A 21,863-nucleotide genomic window follows, 5' to 3' on the forward strand; every position below is an offset into this window, starting at 1 on the left:
ACATAGGGCTTTCCTCTGAGCTCCAGACCCAGCCACCCACGGGTTTCCCACACCTTGCTGACCGGACATCTCGCGGCACCTAACACTCCATGTGGACAGGCTTCCTTCCCCACCTTCCCCTGAGCCTGGAAAGGATGGAGGGACATCTCGGAAGGCTGAGGGACTTGGATGGAGGCTGAGGCTGAGAGAGAGAACAGAGCCCGGCCTGGAAGCCAAAGAACTTCGCTGAGGCCCCAAGGGCCCGGGTGGTGTGAAGCTGAGGAAAGGGAGGAAGAGAGGATCCCACACACTTGGGGTCTGCCCCAGACTCTGTCCCCAGGGACCCTCGATGGGACCCGAGCAGAGCTCTGTGATGGGGACCCTTGGAGACCAAGCTCTCCACTGCAGTCACACTCTCAGAACCCCTCCCCTTCTCTCTCTTCAACCCTCTCCTAGGGTCCCTCCATCACCAGCTGCGGCCAGGGTGGGGTAGAGGGGCATTCTGGAGGGTCAGACTGGGGAAGGAGAGTCAAAGCAGCTGGAAAGGGCTGATCCCCACTCCCCACTGCCCCCAGGTGCACCACTGCGTCCTTGCCCCACACCACAGAGTCCAGACTGGGGACCTGGGTGGGGAGGTCCCGAGGGAGGGGGGGGGAGCTGGGGCACCCAGGCCTGCCTTCTCTCTCATGGAGGGAGGGCACTTGGGGAAATTTGGAGAAGGAGAGAACTCAGAGCTCAGCATTTTCCTCTTTCTGTTTTTCTTCTTGAGGAATTTTTTTCCCTAAGTGCTGATGACTTTACCATTGCTTGGGGTGTGTGTGCGGGGCAGGGGGGGGGGAGATTTTTGGCTTTTGCTCCCCCCCAACTCCAAATGCCGGACAAAGCCTAACATTCCACAAGAAGCCAGAGCTTCAGAGTTTCCTAAAGATGAGGTGGCGTCTCCTCCCCTCTCCCAACTCCCTCCCTCGTCCCTCCGCCCCCCACCCCCCTCCAAGTCTCAAGCCCAAGGAGGCCCAGCCAGGCTGGGAGGAGACCCCAAGCACATTCTTCCTCTCGCTGTCATGCTGTAGAAATTAAAGACACATCTTCGGGCTGGGTGCCCGCCAAGCGTTTCAAGTCGAAAGTGGCAGAGGAGGCCCTGGGCCTCCGCTCTGTGCCACGTGTAAAAGAGTGTAAAGGATGCTTGGAAAGCCTCTCCCGCAGCTCCGGGGACAGAAGTCTGAAACTGGATGTTGGGGCAGTGATCACACACACACACACACACACACACCACCCGCCAACCTCAGGGGTCCCTGAACATCCTTCAGAACCCCAGGCCCAAGAACCCCAAGCTCCTACTTCTCATCCGAGGCTTAATCTCTTCTTTAAAACAGGCGTGGGACAGCCTGGACCAGGGGACTGCAGGCTGGAGTCAGTCAGGGAGGTCGGCATGAGGCACCAACCCTCACCCCAAGCCTGTGACGCCCTGCCCCAGGCGATCACTGCCAAGCGACAGGACCCTTGTCCTCTGTTGGGGAGGGGCGCCCCTTGACCCTGACCCACACTGGGGGGGGGTGCAGAAACTGCCATCTCAGCACCTCAGCCCCTGTCCTGCCCTGTAGTTGCTGGCACTAGGCGGGGGCAGATCCTGGGCCACAAGCTGCTGCCACATGGTGAGGATAATTGATGAAGGCCCGTCCCTCCATTGCTGTCTGCAGCCCTGCCTCTCTGGAAACTCTATATTTTCCCTTTAATTATAGCCCCTGCACTCTCCCTCTGCCGCCCCACCCGCACCGCTCATCCTGGCTGCCCACGGCCCACGCCGACGTGGCTCCCTCCCCTTCTGTTCCCTTGGTCTTTTTTTTTTTTTTTCCTTTGCCTTCGTTGCACAAAACCAGCTGGGGGAGGGCGTGGAGAGGGGCGGGGTGGGGGGGAGGCAATGGAATCTTGGATGGTTTGGGGGAGGCGGGGACTCCCCGCTTCCACGTTAGCAGCTCTGGAGCGGTGGGGGTGGGGGCCCCAAGGCAGGAGGGCCTGGAGTTGACGGGCATTGCAAGGGACCCCAACTGGCTTCTCTTGGGCCCACAGATTGTGGTAGAGCCAAGGGTAGGGTGCCGTTGGGAGGTTGGGACACGGGCAGGGGAGGACACTAGCTTTGGGGGCATCTCCCCCCAGTAGAGCCTGTTGTTCTTGGGATCCTCACCTCCATGCAGGGTACAGAAGAACCTCTCCTGGTGCCAGGGGCAGAGAGCAATGCCCCGGGTTTTCAGGCAAGAGGGACAGCAGTGGGAAACATCCTCTAAAATAAAGTCATCAACCTCCCCTTCAATTCCATCCCGAGCCCCCAAAGCCTAGTCCCCCCCAGACACCCAAATTCTCCCTCTGTCCCCAACCTCAAGTCCAGGTACAAGCAGTGAGCGGCTTTCCGCAGCTCCCGAAGGAGCACCCTCTCTCTGACCCAGTGCCTTCCACCCAAGTCTTCCGCTATGCTGTGTACGGGGGTCTCTAACCAGGCCCTGGTTGCAGCCTGGGCCAACCCCCCAGAGGACCCTTTTCTAGGTCACTAGTGATCTTGGCGCTCCCGTGCAAACCCACTCGCCTGGGGGTAAAAGAGTCCCAGTAACTTCCCACGACCACTCGGCTGCCCGGCCACTTAACCACCAAGCCTCCTTCTGGAGAGACCACGCAGTCAAATTTCTCATCCAGTGCCTCATCCTCCCCACCCCATCCTCTCCCAGTCACGCCTCGGGTTTGGGGGAGAGCGTTCCAGGCTTCCATCCTGAAGCCTCAAGCATGGCGGAATTGACATCCTCAAGATAAACCCCCTCTGGCCAACACCACCCCCCAAGTATCTGATTCTTAATGTCTGCAAAGGAATCTCTAACGTGTTCCCCAAATATGCCTAAGCTTCATATCCCAGCCACACCAGAAGACACCCCTAAACGGGCACATCTTTTAGAGGGAGAACCTGGTCTCTTCCTACCCATCCTTTAGCTGTTGCGGGACAGGTCAGGAAGGCGAATGAGGCACGGCCAGGACGGCCCTCTCCCAATCACCCCCAGTCCTTCCACCTCGGGAAGTCTCCCCTGCCAGCCCCTCAGTTCCAGATCCCCCAGACGGAGGGATCCCAAGAAGAAAGCCCAAGGGGGCTCCACGACCCAGTCTTTAGCCTGCACTATACTGAGGACCTAGCCGTCCCTCCGCAGCAGCACCTCTGGCCCAGCCTGGGCTGGGGGGCTGGGGAGGCAGCACTTCGAAGGGGGAAATGCGTGGTGGACTCCCTTCCCCGTCCTCCCCTCCCCCTCTCCCTTCCAACTCCCAAATTGGGGGCCGGGCCAGGCAGCTCTGATTGGCTGGGGGGCGGGCGGCCGGCTCCCCCTCTCCCAGGGACCGAGTTCCTCCCCGCACTCCGTCAGGATGGTATAAAAAGGGCCCGGGCCAGTCGTCGGAGCAGACGGGAGTTTCTCCTCGGGGTCGGAGCAGGAGGCACGCGGAGTGTGAGGCCACGCATGAGCGGACGCTAACCCCCACCCCAGCCGCAAAGAGTCTACATGTCTAGGGTCTAGACATGTTCAGCTTTGTGGACCTCCGGCTCCTGCTCCTCTTAGCGGCCACCGCCCTCCTGACGCACGGCCAAGAGGAGGGCCAAGAAGAAGAAGACAGTAAGTCGCAAACTTTTGGGGAGTCCAAGGCTACTTGGTACCTCGCCCTGCGCTCTGTCCCGGGGGTCCGCGACTTAAACTAAGACTCGGGATGCTCCGGAGACTCAGGGACGGAAGGGAGATGGCGAGGGCTCTTCCTGGGCGCCCCGGGAGAGAAGGCAGTGTACCCTGGGTGGGGGGTGTAGAGGAACGCGCCCCCCCCCCGCCCCGCCGGTAGTGAGAGGGGAGAATGGAGCGCCGCCCGAGTTGGCACAGGAGGGAGTCCCGGGCTCGCTCTGTGGAGCACCACGGGGGAAATGGGGGTCTGCGCGCCGGGTGAGGGGAAAGTACGTCGGAGATGGGATGGGGGGCGCCGTGCTGGGAATTTGGAGCCCGAGATGTAAAAGGGATCAGGAAGGCTTGGGATGATTCATAAGGAAAGATTGTTTGCCCTCTCTGCAGGCTAGACAGTGTTCCTGGGGCTGCGGGGGTGCTGGGCTGAGGGGGGAGGGGGCGCGGAGAGTGGGCGGGTTGGAGGACGAGAAACTTTGGCGCGGAGTTGACAGGGCGGGGTCCTTGCGCCCTCTGCTGATCCGCACGGAGCCCCGCGCCTCCCGGTCCAGCGCTTCCCCGCGCAGGGGCTGCGTGGAGTGGACGGGCGCTATTGCCGGTTGTGGACCCCACCTCTAAACCTGGAAAATAAAACTGGGGACCCGGTAGCCTCAGTCTCTGAAAGAAGTGGCCGAGGCCGAGGAGATTGCTTAGTGTTGCCCGCCACCTAGTGGCTGTCTGGGTAGACGCTCGCGCGGTGGGCGTGGTTAGCTAACTTCGTTACTATTTGCGGACTTTTTGGTTCTTTGGCCAAGGAGTGACCCAGAGGTCCTGGCTAGGTTTAGGAAACGGGGGTTGTCCCGAGAGAGGGCTTTTGAGATGTCTGGGGGCTGGAGGGTGGGGTGTATCCTACTTTGGAGGTATAATTCAAGTCTCTGGGCGGGACCTCAGGCCAATAGGCCCCGCCCCATCCTCCTGGCGCCGCCCACGCCATCCCACCTGCCCCGGGATGGGCGGGATGGGGGCTGGACCTCCCTTCTCTCCTCCTACCCGTCCCCGCCCCCGTCTCCACCCAAACCACTCCCCAGGAGCCTGCCCTCTGGTTGGGGCCCCTCTTGTTCTCCTCCCCAGTCCCCCAACTCCCCTCCCCCACCCAATGGCTTTTTATTTCACTTGGCTTCAGCGCCGATGGGCTGGGGTTGAAGTTGGAAGCAACTCCGGCCTAAAGCTTTGTTTAAATTCCTGAGAACTGGAAAGAGTTATAGCCGCCCTGGCCGGGCGCCTCGGCGCTGTCACCGGCCCTGATGAGGAGCAGATGAGCTTTTAAGGATTTGGGGAAAGGGTTGGGAGGCGGGGCGGTGGTGAAGGAGGCGGCGGGAAATGGAAAATCTAAATGTGTCTCTAAGACAAACGGGAAAGGAGGGTAGGGTTGGGGGTTCCTGGAGCCCCGAGGTGGCGGGGGGGGCTCGAGCGCCGCTGACAGCCCCTCCTTTCCCCTCTTGCCCCAGTCCCACCAGTCACCTGCGTACAGAACGGCCTCAGGTACTATGACCGAGATGTTTGGAAACCCGAGGCCTGCCGGATCTGTGTCTGCGACAACGGCAACGTGTTGTGCGATGACGTGATCTGCGACGAAACCAAGAACTGCCCTGGCGCTCATGTCCCCCCGGGCGAGTGCTGCCCCGTCTGCCCCGACGGCGAGGGTACGGCGAGGGGCCTGGGGCTGGGGGAGGGCGGGGCCGCCGGGAGAACCCAGTGCAACCCCGCCGCTCACCCGCGTGTCTTCTCCCCTAGCGTCACCTACCGGCCAAGAAACCACAGGAGTCGAGGTAATCCTCTGCCCTCGACTTTTGCCCCCCCCCCCCCGCCCCCCCCCCCGAGTCCTCAAGCGCCTCCCTTCTCTAACTCGACTTCTTTTGCTTCTTCTCCCCCTTACCCCTTAGGGACCCAAAGGAGACACTGGCCCCCGAGGCCCAAGGGTAAGCGTTGCGCTCTCTGCTGTCGGGGCTGGAGGTGGGCGTGGCTCCAGGCCTGCGCTCACCGCCGCCCGCCCTCTCCCGCTGCAGGGACCTGCCGGCCCCCCTGGCCGCGACGGCATCCCTGGACAGCCTGGACTTCCTGGACCCCCGGCCCTCCCGGACCCCCCGGACCCCCTGGCCTCGGAGGAGTAAGTGAAGATTCAACACACTCCTGGCAGGCCGGCCCTGAGTGCTCCCCTCACCTCCTGTTCTTTGGTTTTTTGTGTGTTTTTTGGCAGATGGCATACTTTGTATTTTGAAATGGTTCCAAACTAACAGAAAAGCTTCAAGAATAGTGCCAAGAACTCTCACATACCCTTCGCAGTTTGTCACATTTGCTTTGTCAGTCTCTATGTATACATATAATCGTCATTATTTTTCTTTCTGAACCATTTGTTCCAGAGTCAGTTGTTGATGTTGTGTCCTTTTGCTCCAAACTACTTTAGTTTTGGTTGTATTTCCCGAGAACAAGAACTTTCTCTTACGTGACCGTTGTAGAGTGATTACATTTCAGAACGTTAACACTGATACATAACTATGATCTGAATATACAGTCCCTATCCAAATTTCACCAATATCCCAATAATGCCCTCTGTGGCATCTTTTTTCTGGATCCAGGATTATAAATTGCATTTAATTGTCATAGCTCTTCGGTTTTCTTTACTCTGGAACATGCCTCAGACTTCCTTTGCCTTTCATGACCCTGGAGTTTTTTGAAGAAGCCAGTTGCTTCAGAAAGGCCAGTTATTTCAGTGGCCCTCAGCTCAGGTTGGCGGGATGTGTCCCCATAATTGGAGTTGGGCCGTGCCTTCTGGGCAGGAATATCTCACAAGTGATGTTGTTGACTTTCTTCATGCATCAAGCCAGGAGGCATATGTCAATATCCCATTGTCAGTGATGTTTTTGCCTCTCAACCCACTGATTTCTCATGCCCTCTCCTCTCTCTTGTTTCTTCTAGAACTTTGCTCCCCAAATGTCTTATGGCTACGATGAGAAGTCAGCTGGAGGAATCTCTGTGCCTGGCCCCATGGTGAGCCACTGGGGTACAGAGATGACAGAAGAGGAGCCCGTGGGAATCTAGACAGGATGGGCCAGTGGTGGTTTATGGGGGAATTTCAGAGGTGGTTTCAGAGGTGGTTTATGGTGGAAATTCAGAGAGGATGCCAGACAAGTGGGAACACTCCAACAGGAACCACTGGAAGACAGCAAGATCACATCCATGTTGCACCCTCCTACAGAGGTATCAACATGGCCGCTCTTTTTTTTCCCCCCTTCTGTAGGGTCCTTCTGGTCCTCGTGGTCTCCCTGGTCCCCCTGGCGCACCTGTAAGTATCCAGGATATCATTACATACCACCCTGGGCTTTGGTCTTTTGAAGGGAGGATGGGGATGAGGGCAGGTCAGGTGCTCTGAGAGATCTCTTGGTGAGATGGGGAAAGACTGACAGGGACCTGTCCTAACTGAATCCCTCTTTCCTTGTCCTCCAGGGTCCCCAAGGTTTCCAAGGCCCCCCTGGTGAGCCCGGCGAGCCTGGAGCTTCAGTAAGTGCCACCCCCCCACACACACAAGTTGTACTCTATCCAAATACATACTCCCTCTACAAATATGTGGATTGTCCTATTGAAGGACTCCTCCACCCCTGCCATCTGAAGTCTTCCTTGACTCCTCCTTCCAATCCCAGCCTCCCCCTTCTTTTTTTCCCCTTATCCTGGTCATTCTAATCTCCTTTCTTCCTGCTTCCTCTAGGGTCCCATGGGTCCCCGTGGTCCCCCTGGTCCCCCTGGCAAGAACGGAGATGACGTAAGTAACCCAGGCAAGATGATCCCATCTAGCCTCCAATGCCTCCATGGGCTAGGTTCCTGTAATCTCCACTCCAGTGCCCCACCACCTTTGAAGGTGATACCCAGAGAAAGGAGGCCAAGTTCTCCCTGATGCATGCGACTGCCCTTGAACAATGATCTTCACCCTTTATGGGATGTTCCCCCTTTCCCAGTGGAGGTGACTGACCCTCCCCTCACCCCAGCCACTTCAAAGCAATCCCCAACACTGTCTGTCCCTCGGGATGAATGACTTCCTTAGGCTTGACTGCCCTGGGCACCTCAGATTTGCTCTCCCTATACAGAAATAAACAGAAATTCCCTTGGAGGGACTCAAAATTCACCAAGCAAGGATTTCACTGTAGATTTACGCTGCGCTCTAAATCCAAAGACAAGATTCTGGGCTCCTAAACCTGACCTTCAGCAATGCCAAGAAAATTCAGACCTTCCACATGTTTCCAAGGCATGGGCATCATGGCCTTTTCTCTCCCTCTCAGGGTGAAGCTGGAAAGCCTGGTCGTCCTGGTGAGCGTGGGCCTCCTGGACCTCAGGTGAGCAGGAATGCCTGGCCGGCCCTGGACGTTGCCACAGGGGGGCTCCACTTGGGCACTGGGTCCACAGTGGCGTCTCCTAATGGCCCTGCCTTTCTCCTCCTTTTCTTTTCTCTCCAGGGCGCCCGGGGATTGCCTGGAACTGCTGGCCTTCCTGGAATGAAGGGACACAGAGTAAGTCCCCTTTGTAGCACCCCACCATCCTACCCCTTCCCCCAAAGGATCCTCCTGCGGGTGTCGAGGTGGGGTGGCAGCTACAGAAGTCCCAAGGGATAGAGAGTAGACATCCAAAAGAACTTCCCTCCATTGGGAAGGAAATCTCCGTAGGATTGGGTGAGATCTTGGGCCAGTTGGGGTCTAGTCTAGTGCAGAGACAGGGGGGATGGCTGTGGTGACCCCCTGAGGCACCTTGCCAGGTCAACATGAGGGCCAAGGTGGTCCACCCCTTCCAACGGCACTCACCTTGGCCCTTCTTCCCTATCTTAGGGTTTCAGTGGTTTGGATGGTGCCAAGGGAGACGCTGGTCCTGCTGGTCCCAAGGTAAGAGGATGCCTGAGTATCTGGGGCCCCCACCACCCAGTCCCAACAGGAACAAATTCCTAACTTCATTCTCTGTTCTCTAGGGCGAGCCTGGTAGCCCTGGTGAAAATGGAGCTCCTGGCCAGATGGTGAGTGTGTCCAGTTCTAGAAGGAAGAGATGGAACAGGGTAGAGGGGCGAGATGGGATTTGGGGGAAGAGTGTGTCTCTGATCTCACTCAGCTTTCCTGGCTTTTGTCGTCAGGGTCCCCGTGGTCTGCCTGGTGAGAGAGGACGCCCCGGAGCCCCTGGCCCTGCTGTAAGTCCTCTTGGCCCCTTGGGGGGATCCCGGGGCACTGGAAGGGGCTCCTGAGGGGTTGCGGGGACCCGCCAGCACTCGGTGCACGTGACTGGGGCCACCCCTCTCTCTCCCGCAGGGTGCTCGTGGAAATGACGGTGCTACCGGTGCCGCCGGCCCCCCTGTGAGTACAGCCCCGGGTCTCTGTGCCTGGGAGCCCCGAGGGCTCCTGGGGCTCCCACCGGGGGCGGGCCCCGTGGCCACGAATCCCAGGACCTCTTCTGCCGCCGGGTGTGACTCACAGTGGCCATTTTCCTTCTCACTAACAGCTCCATTTCATTCACAGGGTCCCACTGGCCCCGCTGGTCCTCCCGGCTTCCCTGGTGCTGTTGGTGCTAAGGTGAGATCCCTGCCCCAGCTCTGAGCCCAGCACCCACAGGCCAAGGGATGGGCGCCTCCCTGCTCTCCAAACCCGGAGAAGCCCATGCCCCGGCACCTTTGTCCTCAGGTCCTCTTCTGTGATCTTGGAGTCCTAATTCCTGCTCTCCTGTCCCTGCCCTCCACCCTCACCTCCTGGCGTCCAAAGACGCGCTTGGGCTCCTGACCTGTCCTTGTCTCCTACCCAGGGTGAAGCCGGTCCCCAAGGAGCCCGTGGCTCTGAAGGTCCCCAGGGTGTGCGTGGCGAGCCCGGCCCCCCCGGCCCTGCTGGTGCTGCTGGCCCTGCTGTAAGTGCTCCTCAGTGCCCCCGTGCCACCCCCCCAATTCAGAGTCCTCTCCTGTCACTCACCCTCCTCTCTCCGGGCCACAGGGAAACCCCGGTGCTGACGGACAGCCTGGTGCCAAAGGTGCCAACGTGAGTATCCTGCAGCTTTCAGAGCCGCCCCCGGCGCCCCCCTCCCCCCTGCCCCACGCCCTCCACTCCGGGGCTCAACCTGTTCTGCCTCCCACAGGGCGCTCCTGGGATTGCTGGCGCTCCTGGCTTCCCTGGTGCCCGAGGCCCCTCTGGACCCCAGGGCCCCAGCGGCCCTCCCGGTCCCAAGGGTAACAGTGTAAGTATCACTCTCTCACTTGTGCCCACCCGCGCGCCGGCTCCATCCGGCGTGACCCCGCCTGAGAAGCGTGAGGATGCGAACCAGCACCCACCCCCCCCACCTCTCTGCTCACCTTTTTTTCCCTCCCGCAGGGCGAACCTGGTGCCCCCGGCAACAAAGGAGACACTGGCGCCAAGGGAGAGCCCGTAAGTCCCCCCGCCCGCCCCCCACAGCTCAGCCCATCTGCCCCCGGGGAACCCCGGGAGGACGGGAGGGGGCCCCTGGTCAGCCCCTCACTGCGGGCCCTCTTCTCGTCTCTGCCCCTCTCCAGGGCCCCACTGGTATCCAAGGCCCCCCTGGCCCCGCTGGGGAAGAAGGAAAGCGAGGAGCCCGAGGCGAACCCGGCCCCACTGGCCTGCCCGGACCCCCTGGCGAGCGCGTAAGTGTCCCCTTCTTCGCCCCCAAGGCCAGCCCGGTGCCCCCCGTGTCGGAGCTCACTGGCCTCTTCTCCTCCTGCAGGGCGGACCCGGTAGCCGTGGCTTCCCTGGCGCAGATGGTGTGGCTGGTCCCAAGGTAACTTCTCTTCATGGCTGGGGTGCTGGCCCTGCTCCGTGGACATCACCTGCCCCTCCCCATGTAGTCACCGCCACCCCACCCCCGCCCCCGCTCCCATCAGTGCTCCGCGCCGTGGCCGCGCACTCTCTCTTCACACTCGGCTTCGCCTTGACCTTCCCCCTGCCACCGTCTGAGCCACCTGACCCTGCCCCACTGGAGGAATAAGAGGCCGGCCCGTGGTAAAAAAGAAGCCCAGACTCGAGCCCCTAATTGTCCCTGTGACTCCCCCCGACCAGGGTCCCGCTGGTGAACGTGGTTCTCCTGGCCCTGCTGGCCCCAAAGGTTCTCCTGGTGAAGCTGGTCGCCCCGGTGAAGCTGGTCTGCCTGGTGCCAAGGTGAACCCCCCGCCCCTCTGCCCCGCTTGCCCCGAGACCCTTGCCCTGTGTGGGGGCTGGAATGAGGCACCCGGAGCGGGACCGCGCATCTGCCCTCTGAAGGGCCCTCTCGCCTCTTCTGTCACCCTCACTCACATGTCTCTGTCCCCTCTCCACTAGGGTCTGACCGGAAGCCCTGGCAGCCCCGGTCCGGATGGCAAAACTGGTCCCCCTGTAAGTACCGCTCCCCCGGGGCCCCTCCCCCGCTCCCGACCGCCCACCTTCTGTCCTCGCCTCCCATCTGTGCCTTCCGTCCGTAGGGTCCCGCTGGTCAAGATGGTCGCCCCGGACCCCCAGGCCCCCCGGTGCCCGTGGTCAGGCTGGTGTGATGGGATTCCCTGGGCCTAAAGGTGCTGCTGTGAGTATTCCTCAAGGGACGTCGCAGAGCCAGGGACAGGCATCTGCCGGGAGATGAAAGGCCTGGGCGCCAGTCCCAGCTTTGCCGCTGGCTTGCTGTGTGGCCTCAGGCCGCTCACTGCCCCTCTCTGGGCCTCAGTCTCCTTATCCATAAAAATGAGAGACTGATCCTGGCTCCACTACCATTGCTCTATCCTTGGAAACAAGCATTGTTGGAGCCCCCCCTACGCCCCCCCACAGGGTAGAATGGGCCTTTTATAAGATAGGCACCCCCAAATCTTGGTGGGTTCTTTGAAAAATAGGTCCCAGAGGAGGTGAAAGCCCTTTGCAAGCAGGTCACCGTAGGCATATGGTGGCGAGAAGGAAAGGGGGGGCGGGGGGACAGCAGCCTGAAGGGACATGTGGTCTCAGGGGGAAGAGGCCTCAGGGAGACACCAAGGGACCAGCAGAAAAAGCCAGCAAAGCATTTCCCCAGGCCCAGAACTAGGCGAGAAGAAAACCCCTAAAAGAACCACTCAGGGTAAACAGGAAGGACCCAGGGGACCCGTGTTCCCACTTAAGCCCCCTTAACTCCCTGACTGTCTTTGCCTGTAGGGAGAGCCTGGCAAAGCAGGAGAACGAGGTGTCCCTGGGCCCCCTGGCGCTGTTGTAAGTATCGCCCTATGGTCCCCTGTCCCCTTCCTGCCCCTGCTCGTGACACGTCCCCTCCCTGCAGGAGGGGCGCAGAAGGCCACAGCCATCACCAGGGCATCAGAGGCCCCCCAGCGGGGTCTGCCCTGTCCCCCCACCCCCTCCCCGGCACCCCACCTGCCCTGCTCCCTCTGTCGGCTGCCCTCCTCACCTCCCTGATCCTTTGCTCTCTCCCCACAGGGTCCTGCTGGAAAAGATGGAGAAGCTGGAGCTCAGGGACCCCCCGGCCCTGCCGTAAGTGTCCCTAAGAGACAGCCTGGGGAGGCCGCACTGTGGAGATACCCCCCCCCACCCCTTTTCTCCTGTGTCTTCTGGTGACCGCAGCGTTCTCTCTGTGACAGGGCCCCGCTGGTGAGAGAGGCGAACAGGGCCCTGCTGGCTCTCCCGGATTCCAGGTGAGGCCTCAAGGCTGGCCGGGGGGGTTAAGGTATGGGCTCCCCTTTGTCCTTTTTCAGATTCTAATCCCACCCCCTCCCCTCCCCCATTTCCCACCTCCAGGGTCTTCCTGGCCCCGCTGGTCCTCCCGGTGAAGCAGGCAAACCTGGCGAACAGGTAAGAGGCAGCAGGTGGGGAATGCGGGGCATTTCCAGGGAGAGGTCAGTCCTCCCGGCTGATCAGATAACCCTCGGCTAGGATCAAGGTTAGACCCCCTCCCCAGAGGACTTCCTTCATGAAGGGAGCCACACAGAGGGAAGCTGGGCGCTGCACAGCAGCATGATATGATCTAGAAGTTTCCGCATGGCTGCCAGTCTGGATGACTTTTTTTTTAGAGCTGCAGGGATACCTCTGACTCTCCCTCAGCCCAGAGTGTGAAGAGAGGGCCGTCTTTGACACATCCCCGGGAGAAGTAGAGAAGTAGCATCCCAGTTCAGGTCCTGAGAAGGGGCTGGTCTCTAATGACAGACCCCAAGGGCCAGCCCCCAGGAGGAGAACAGGAATGCTTTCTAGTGGGGAGGGCGGGGGGGGGGGTTGCTCACTGTCTGTCCCTCCCTCCCCCTCAGGGTGTTCCTGGAGATCTTGGTGCCCCCGGCCCCTCTGGAGCCAGAGTAAGTAGCACTATTCCCGCCAAGATGCCCTACGCCTGGCCCTGTCTCTCGAGCAGCCATCACGTGCCCTGTCCTTCTTTTCCAGGGCGAGAGAGGTTTCCCTGGTGAACGCGGTGTGCAAGGTCCCCCCGGTCCAGCCGGTCCACGGGGAGCCAATGGTGCCCCTGGCAATGATGGTGCTAAGGTGAGGCCAGCACGGGGACCGGGTCTAGGCCCTCTCGAGGCAGGGGCGCCTGGCCATGGCCAAAGCCACCTAGATGTGGGGGAGGGCTGGGAGGGGGACAAAACTGGGTGGGGTCCCCCAGCAGCCTGAAGTTCCAGGCTGGGAGCCTTTCCTCTTCTTAGCCGGCTCATCTTTATCCTCGCAAGCAAGCCTGGGAGATCTCACGAGGGCGCTCGGGGCTGTGACCCACTCCTGGGACCCCAAAGCTCATGGCCGTCCTCTCGGTTGTCACCTAGGGTGATGCTGGTGCCCCCGGAGCCCCCGGTAGCCAGGGCGCTCCTGGCCTTCAGGGAATGCCTGGTGAACGAGGTGCAGCTGGCCTTCCTGGCCCTAAGGGTGACAGAGTAAGTCCCACAGTCCCACACCTCCTCCCCTGATACATGTAGGGTTCCCATCTCTGTCTCCCTCTACTTTGGATGCTTCAGCCTCCCTCTTTACCCTCCCTGGGGTCTTTCCCTCTTCTCCTTAATCCTCCCTTCTTCCCTTCTGGCCTCTTCACTGATAAATCCTCCACCAGCCTATGCAGGCTCTTCCCTCCCCCTGAATTACCATGGTAACGGGAAGCAGGGTGGCCTCCTGGATGGGGGAATCCCTCATTCATCCCTCCACACAAGGCATGGGCCTCTTAACCTTGGTTCCACCAGGCTCCCCTGAAAGATCTCGAGTCCTGAGCACAGGTCGGGGCAGGGCAGAGCTGGGGAGGAGTGGAAGCTGGTAGCAGGATGCTATGGGTCACCTCCCTGCCCCCGCCGGAAGTCTCAGGCCTTCCCTGTGTCTTTAGGGCGATGCCGGTCCCAAAGGTGCTGATGGTTCTCCTGGCAAAGATGGCGTCCGTGGCCTGACTGGCCCCATTGGTCCTCCTGGCCCCGCTGGTGCCCCCGGTGACAAGGTGAGGTGGCTCCACCATCTTCCCTAACACACAGCTTCTCCGGCAACCCGGGGCGTGATTCCGGCCTGGGGGAGGGAGGTCCTGCCATTCTGAGCTGGTGACCTGAAGGTGGGAGGTTCCAGAAAGGAGGGGAGACCCTCCCGGGGTCATCTGCTGGGGGCGCTTAGAGCGCGCAGCTGACCTGCGCCTCTTGTCCCTCCCTCTCAGGGTGAAGCTGGTCCCAGCGGCCCCGCTGGTCCCACTGGAGCTCGTGGCGCCCCTGTAAGTACCAAAGACCCACACGCCGCCCGCCCGTCTGCTTCACCCCTTCCCGGCCCTCTTTCTGTGCCTCGTCCGCCTTCACTCTCACCTGCTCTGGGCCCTGGGGCATGCTCCTCAGGGCCCCGCTTCCCCTCCTGCCTGCGCGTCCACCTCTCCTCCCCCAGGTCAGAGCCCCTCTCAGTCCGCCTCCTTTTCTTCTAGGGAGACCGTGGTGAGCCTGGTCCCCCCGGCCCTGCTGGCTTCGCTGGCCCCCCTGTGAGTACCAAGACCCCCATCGTTTTCTATCACCGCCTGGGACCCGGGACCTCGGGCGACCGCATAAGGACAGAGGCGTGGAGAGGGGACGGTGTCCCGTTCAAGCATCTTTGTGCCTGGACTTACCACCCTTCCCCAGCCCCGCGGAACCGTCCAGTTCCCCACGCTGCCCCATCCCCCTCCACCGCTCACCACACCCCTTCCTCCCCCAGGGTGCTGATGGCCAACCTGGTGCTAAAGGCGAGCCCGGAGATGCTGGTGCTAAAGGCGATGCTGGTCCCCCTGGTCCCGCTGGCCCCACTGGACCCCCCGGCCCCATCGTGAGTGTCCCACCCTCTGAGCCCCGAGCCGCAGGCGGGCCTGGGCCTGGGTCTGGGCCTGGTCCAGTCTTCATGGCTCTGTGCTCTCCTACAGGGCAACGTTGGTGCTCCTGGACCCAAAGGTGCTCGAGGCAGTGCCGGTCCCCCTGTGAGTATCACCCTCGGTGCCTCCGTTGGGGCTGTCACTCCAACCTGGGTTCAGAGATGGGGGCGCTGCGCCAGGTGAGGGGGCTGCTGTCCTCCTGACTCCTTTGTCCTCTCCTGCCAGGGTGCTACTGGTTTCCCTGGTGCTGCTGGCCGAGTCGGTCCTCCCGGCCCCTCTGTAAGTATCTGTGGAGGTGACTCCATTGCTCGGGGAGCGGGGGACAGGCTGTTGGGAGGGTGGCGGGCCCATCTGAGGCCTCAGCGGCGCTCCGGAATCCACCGGAACCTGACGGCCCCTCTTCTCCCCGTCCAGGGAAACGCTGGACCCCCTGGCCCTCCCGGCCCTGTCGGCAAAGAAGGCGGCAAAGGCCCCCGCGGTGAGACTGGCCCCGCTGGGCGTCCCGGGGAAGTCGGTCCCCCTGGTCCCCCCGGCCCTGCCGGTGAGAAAGGATCTCCTGGTGCTGACGGACCTGCTGTAAGTGCTCCGGAGGGGCCCCGGGGCGGGGGCCGTGCTCCCGGGGCCCTGCAAGGCGCCTCACCTTCATCGCCCGCCCGCAGGGTGCTCCCGGCACTCCCGGACCTCAAGGCATTGCTGGACAGCGTGGCGTGGTTGGCCTGCCCGGTCAGCGAGGAGAAAGAGGCTTCCCTGGTCTTCCCGGCCCCTCTGTGAGTGCCCCCCTCGCCTTGGGGGACCCCGAGAAGAACCATCACGGGGCTTGGAGGCTGCAGGGGGCGGGGGGGGGGGTGCTGGGGCCAGACAGGACAGGTGTGGTAGACGAGCTTGGGGGCCCTCGGGCCCTCCCCCCAGCCCATCTCTGGCCTGACTCCTTCTTCTCCTTCAGGGTGAACCTGGAAAACAAGGTCCTTCTGGATCAAGTGGTGAACGTGGCCCCCCTGGTCCCATGGGCCCCCCTGGATTGGCTGGACCCCCTGGCGAGTCTGGACGTGAGGTGAGCGGTCGCCAGCCCCACACCCGCGCCCTCAGCATGGCCATTTTGGCCTCTGCCTGAGCCTGACTTCCTCTGGCTGACACTCACCTGGCGCTCTCTCTCCACAGGGATCTCCTGGTGCTGAAGGCTCCCCTGGACGAGATGGTTCTCCCGGCCCCAAGGTAAGGTGGCTGCATCCCAGGGCCCCAGCCCCACCTGCCACTCCCCTGCCCCAGCCTAGCCCCTTGAGCTGGGACTGATTCATAGCCCCCTCCCCTCCCCTTCCCAGGGTGACCGTGGTGAGACTGGCCCTGCTGGCCCCCCTGGTGCTCCTGGCGCTCCTGGTGCCCCTGGTCCCGTCGGCCCCGCTGGCAAGAATGGCGACCGTGGTGAGACTGTAAGTAGCCAGGCCCCGGGGACTCTCCGGGCCTGCCTACGGGCCCGCAGTTGGACATCTGGCTTCACCTAGGCTGGGGGAGGAGAGGAGGTCTTACACGACATCGGGGCCTCTGGGCCTTCCTGAGAAAACTGAGCCACAGCTCAGTCCCGAGGCCCCTCCCCCAGGCAGTACTACCCTTATTCCCCCGGGGAATGGGGTTCGTCCCCAGGTGCCTGCCCCAGCTCACGTGAAGCCTGAATTCACATGAAGGTTCACGTGGGGCTCAGGAGGGATGGGCACGGCGGGGAAGGGTGTGAGAAAGGGTGGATGTGGCCGCGGGGTGGTTTCGTCCCGCATCTCAGGCTGTAGCAGGATCTAACACACTCTTCACTGTCCCCAGGGTCCCGCTGGTCCCGCCGGTCCCATCGGCCCCGTCGGTGCTCGTGGTCCCGCTGTAAGTGCCCTGCTCTGGCCCTCGTGTCCTCAGAACCCGGCCCAGAGGTGGGCTATGCCCGACTCGGTGCTGACGGATCTTCCGCCTGACAGCCTGTCCTCTCCTCTCTCCTAGGGACCCCAAGGCCCCCGTGGTGACAAGGGTGAGACAGGCGAACAGGGTGACAGAGGCATAAAGGGTCACCGTGGCTTCTCTGGTCTCCAGGGTCCCCCTGGCCCTCCCGTGAGTATGCTCGGCACCCCTCCAGCCCCCAGCTGCCATTGAGCCCTGCCACACAATGAGGGGCGATTTTGCCTCAGTTTCCCCTCTTGATAGTCATTTTCACTCCTCCCTAGCGGGGACCGGGGTCTGAAGAGTTATGGGCATTTCCAAGGGGCTTCTGAGACGGCGAGGCTCACAAAGAGGGGTTGTGGGAGGCGTCTTAGCCTGTGGACACCTTGGGACTAGACGTCCGGAATAACGAGGCGGGGGACAGGTTGCTGGCCGCGTGTGACCCCCACTGAGCCTGCGTCGCCTTTGCATCTGTCCTTCAGGGCTCTCCTGGTGAACAAGGTCCTTCCGGAGCTTCTGGTCCTGCTGGTCCCCGAGTAAGTCACGCCTCTGTCTATCTTCTCCTGCTGGGACCCAAGCCCAGGCTCCCTTCAGGGCCCTCTGCCTGGTATACAGGTGTCTCCGCCTCTCTGCAGAAGGGTCTGGGGGCAGGGGTCGGGAGAAGAAGGGTCCTGGACAGTCTTGCCCGACTGTGGGAATGGCCGATGATGAGGTCGTGGAACCAGAGGCAGGCAGGGAGGGTGGTGGGTTTCTCTGAAGAGTTGGGCTGGTGGTCCTGTGCTTTCTGGCAGGCTTTCTCCAACCACCTTCCCCTTTGCAGGGTCCCCCCGGCGCTGCTGGCTCTCCTGGCAAAGACGGACTCAACGGTCTCCCAGGCCCCATTGGCCCCCCTGGTCCTCGTGGTCGCACTGGTGATGCTGGCCCTGTTGTACGTAGCCCCTCAGCCCGTCTGCCCGTGGCCCTCCAGCCCCATGGGCGCTTGGACCCTGGTAATCCCGACTCCTCTCCCTTTCTGTGCAGGGTCCCCCCGGCCCTCCTGGACCCCCCGGTCCTCCCGGTCCTCCCAGCGGTGGTTTCGACTTCAGCTTCCTGCCCCAGCCACCTCAAGAGAAGGCTCACGATGGCGGCCGCTACTACCGGGCCGATGATGCCAACGTGGTCCGTGACCGTGACCTCGAGGTGGACACCACCCTCAAGAGCCTGAGCCAGCAGATCGAGAACATCCGGAGCCCCGAAGGCAGCCGCAAGAACCCTGCCCGCACCTGCCGTGACCTCAAGATGTGCCACTCCGACTGGAAGAGCGGTGAGGGCTTGCCCCAGCTGTGCCCTTCCTCCTCCTCCTCCTTCCCCCGTCCTCCTCCTCCTGCCAGCACGGGCCTGAGCCCTGAGGGGCCCAGGGGCCCATGTGTGTCCCCGCTGCCATACCTCCCCTGACTCCATCCTGCTCGGTTCCACTGCAGGAGAATACTGGATCGATCCCAACCAAGGCTGCAACCTGGATGCCATCAAGGTCTTCTGCAACATGGAGACAGGTGAGACCTGCGTGTACCCCACTCAGCCCCACGTGGCCCAGAAGAACTGGTACATCAGCAAGAACCCCAAGGACAAGAGGCACGTCTGGTATGGCGAGAGCATGACCGACGGATTCCAGGTGCGGAAGTTGGCCCTGGAGCCACTCTCACAAGATGGGGCGGGAGGCGAGGTCCGCGCCGGGCTAGGGGCAGACGGAGCTGGGGGGCGGAGGCTGGAGTCCTGGGTCCCCGATGCTGGCTCAGACATCCGATGCCCATGCATGATGCCACTTCTGGATGGGGGACGGGTCCGCTGGGATGCCGTCGGAGGACTCCAGGGAGGGAGGCCAGGACTAGAGGCTCCATCGTGGTCACTCACCGGCTTCTCCTCCTCCCCCCGCAGTTCGAGTATGGTGGCCAGGGCTCCGATCCCGCCGATGTGGCCATCCAGCTGACTTTCCTGCGCCTGATGTCCACCGAGGCGTCCCAGAACATCACCTACCACTGCAAGAACAGCGTGGCCTACATGGACCAGCAGACTGGCAACCTCAAGAAGGCCCTGCTCCTCCAGGGCTCCAACGAGATCGAGATCCGGGCCGAGGGCAACAGCCGCTTCACCTACAGCGTCACCTACGACGGCTGCACGGTAAGTCCCTGGCCGGGCCCCTCTCCGGGCTCTGGCTTTCCTGGCAGGCCACACTTCCGTCACCCCCTCACTCCCACCTGGTGACACCCCTCTCCCGTTGTCTCGCCTTCACCCCAGAGTCACACCGGAAACTGGGGCAAGACAGTGATCGAATACAAAACCACCAAGACCTCCCGCTTGCCCATCATCGATGTGGCCCCATTGGACGTTGGCGCCCCAGACCAGGAATTCGGCATCGACATTGGCCCTGCCTGCTTCCTGTAAACTCCCTCCCACCCAACCTGGCTCCCTCCCACCCAACCCACTCGCCCCTGACCCTGGAAACAGACAAACAACCCAAACTGAACCCCCCAAAAAGCCAAAAAATGGGAGACAATTTCACATGGACTTTGGAAAATATTTTTTTCCTTTGCATTCATCTCTCCAACTTAGTTTTTATCTTTGACCAACCGAACATGACCAAAAACCAAAAAGCACATTCAACCTTACCAAAAAAAAAAAAAAAAAAAAAAAAGAATAAATAAATAACTTTTTAAAAAAGGAAGCTTGGTCCACTTGCTTGAAGACCCATATGGGGGTAAGTCCTTTTCTGCCCGTTGGGCTTATGATACCCCAACACTGCCCTTTCTGCTCCTTTCTCCATCCCTCCTTGGGGCCTCCCCTCCACCGCTCCCCAAATCTAAGTCTCCCCCAAAAAGACACAGGAAACAATGCATTGTCTGCCCAGCAACCAAAGGCAATGCTAAAACACCCAAGTGACCCCCGCCCCACACTCCCAGCCCACTCCCCTCACCCAGCAACCCCCAAACCCTGGGGGGACCTGAGGTTCGCAGACTACCAAAGAAGCCTCACCATCTGGCGTCCCCGTGGCTCCAGCAACATACCCCCTTCGTTTTTGAGGGGGCATGCGGGGGGACCACTGGCCCCTCGCTGCCTGCCTGCCGGGTCTGGAAGAAAGTCAGGAGGGGCCACGACAGAGCGGAAGGAAACATCGGATTCATTCGGGGACACGTGTCAATCCCCGTGCGACAGGGCTGGGCGGGAGAGACTGCTCTGTTCCGTGTGTAATTGTGTTGCTGAAGGACTACCTCTTCTTGCCTTTCTGTGTCACCGGGGCAACCGCGTGGGGGCGGGGATGGGGGCAGGGTGGGAGGGGGCTCCCCATTTTATATCAAAGGTGCTACATCTCTGTGATGGGGTGGGGTGGGGAAGGAATCACTGGTGCTAAAGAAGTCGAGACGCCCCACCCCCCAGGCCAGCAAATGTTCCTTTTTGTTCAAAGTCTTTTTTTATTCTTTGGTTTTTTTTTTTTTTTTTTTTTTTTCCTTGCGGATGGGGACTCGTGAATTTTCTAAAGGTGCTATTTAACTTGGGGGGGGAGAGAGCGTCGCAGCTCTGCGCGCTCCTTTCCACCCCCTCTCCACCCGCTGGCCGCCTCTCTCTCTCCACCTCTCTCTCTCTCTCTCTCTCTCTCTCTCTGGAAGCCCTCCTCCTCAGCTGCACCCCATCCTCACAGCCTCTCTGTCCTGTGTCCTCTCTCTGGGTTCCAGAGCACAACTTCCCAAAGCACAAAGCAGTTTTTTTTCCCCCTAGGGGTGGGAGGAAGCAAGATTCTGTACCTATTTTGTATGTGTATAATAATTTGAGATGTTTTTAATTATTTTGATTGCTGGAATAAAGCATGTGGAAATGACCCAAACATATCGGTAGTGGCCTCCTAATTTCCTGCCTTGGAGTCTGGGGAGGGGAGACCTGGGGAAGGGGCTTTGGCGGGGGTGGGGGAGGTTGGGGGATGGGCTCTCCTGTTTCTTGCCCCTTCCCTCCTCCTCCTCATCTAGCACCCTCCACAGGGGGGCTCCCCTGCCTCTTGCCTTTCTTATGCCTTAACCCTTCCCCCCCCCCACCTCCACTCATGCAGGCTTCCTGCTATACAGGCAACCCTCCCCAACAGGCGCCTCCCTTCAGATCCCCCGCCACCCAAACCTCAGGCCCACCCTCCACCAACACCATCAACTCCGCCGGGCACCCTGCAGGCTTGGGGGGCTGCGGAAGGCACGGCCCACAGGGCACTAGGAGGCCCACATGTGGCTGAGGGAGGTGGGACCGGTGGGGAGTAACCGGGAGCCCCTCATCTGGCCTCCCCTTCCTCCTGCTCACTCTGAGTCCCCCCCCCCCCATAGGAGCAACAAGCAGGCCAGCTGAGGAGAGTCCCTGAGCCTGTCCTGAGGGCCTGTGAGGAGAGAGAGGAAGGGCTCCCGCTCCAGGGTTCCCGGGGAAGGAGGCAGGGAGCCTCCCCAGGGCCTTCGGAGAGCTGCCGTCAAGGCACTAACAAGGTGCTGTCCTGAAGGCAACAGGTGCTGACCCTTCTGAGCATGGGTCCCTCTTGGCCCTCTAAGTCCCTGTAACACCTGGGTGCAGGGTGGCCTGGCAGGTCATTGTGCCCAGGCCCCTGCCTCCTGCCCATTCCTTATCCTTTTTTTAAAAAAAACTCTTGCTTCCTCTTCCTCCTTCTTCTCTCTCTTTTCCCTTTGCTCTCACCCTCTGCCTGCCCCTCCCTGCCTGCTGGTGAACCTGAGGCCCCTGGAAGGAAGGTGACTGGTCAGCTCCCCAGTCTCAGGGAAGGGGGACGGACGTGAGCAGTCACAGGGACACAGAGGTATCCAGAGGGTCAGAAGTCTGGAGCAGACTCGGCACCCAGAGACTTGGAGACAGGGAGAAATTGAAGCTGTGCCCCACCCAGGCACCCAAGGTCTCAGGGCCGATACCTCAAAGGCAGGAAAGGCCCAAGTCCCTCCCTCGGGTCTCAGAGAAATGGACAAGTCTACAGAGCCCATCGCC

The 21,863-nt window shown here is 61.1% G+C and overlaps 1 protein-coding gene across 1 annotated transcript; it reads left to right on the top strand.

Annotated features, from left to right (window-relative positions):
* The first annotated feature begins 3,386 nt into the window (after window positions 1-3,386).
* Window positions 3,387-20,145, top strand: COL1A1 (collagen type I alpha 1 chain). The gene is given in 53 exon segments (XM_042966748.1): window positions 3,387-3,620; window positions 5,159-5,353; window positions 5,445-5,479; window positions 5,594-5,629; window positions 5,717-5,777; window positions 5,780-5,817; window positions 6,627-6,698; window positions 6,949-6,993; window positions 7,155-7,208; window positions 7,414-7,467; window positions 7,982-8,035; window positions 8,156-8,209; window positions 8,522-8,575; window positions 8,659-8,703; window positions 8,818-8,871; window positions 8,990-9,034; window positions 9,197-9,250; window positions 9,477-9,575; window positions 9,659-9,703; window positions 9,801-9,899; window positions 10,034-10,087; window positions 10,213-10,320; window positions 10,401-10,454; window positions 10,733-10,831; window positions 10,991-11,044; window positions 11,131-11,164; window positions 11,167-11,228; window positions 11,822-11,875; window positions 12,098-12,151; window positions 12,259-12,312; window positions 12,416-12,469; window positions 12,919-12,963; window positions 13,049-13,147; window positions 13,423-13,530; window positions 13,968-14,075; window positions 14,283-14,336; window positions 14,538-14,591; window positions 14,804-14,911; window positions 15,006-15,059; window positions 15,180-15,233; window positions 15,369-15,530; window positions 15,614-15,721; window positions 15,898-16,005; window positions 16,113-16,166; window positions 16,274-16,381; window positions 16,764-16,817; window positions 16,932-17,039; window positions 17,351-17,404; window positions 17,689-17,796; window positions 17,889-18,171; window positions 18,329-18,519; window positions 18,783-19,025; window positions 19,143-20,145. Coding segments are annotated over 53 exon segments (4,380 nt in total). The 5' UTR covers window positions 3,387-3,526; the 3' UTR covers window positions 19,290-20,145.
* Window positions 20,146-21,863: the final 1,718 nt, after the last annotated feature.

This window comes from Panthera tigris, chromosome E1, assembly GCF_018350195.1.
Source record: "Panthera tigris isolate Pti1 chromosome E1, P.tigris_Pti1_mat1.1, whole genome shotgun sequence".
Classification (NCBI taxonomy): Eukaryota; Metazoa; Chordata; class Mammalia; order Carnivora; family Felidae; genus Panthera; species Panthera tigris.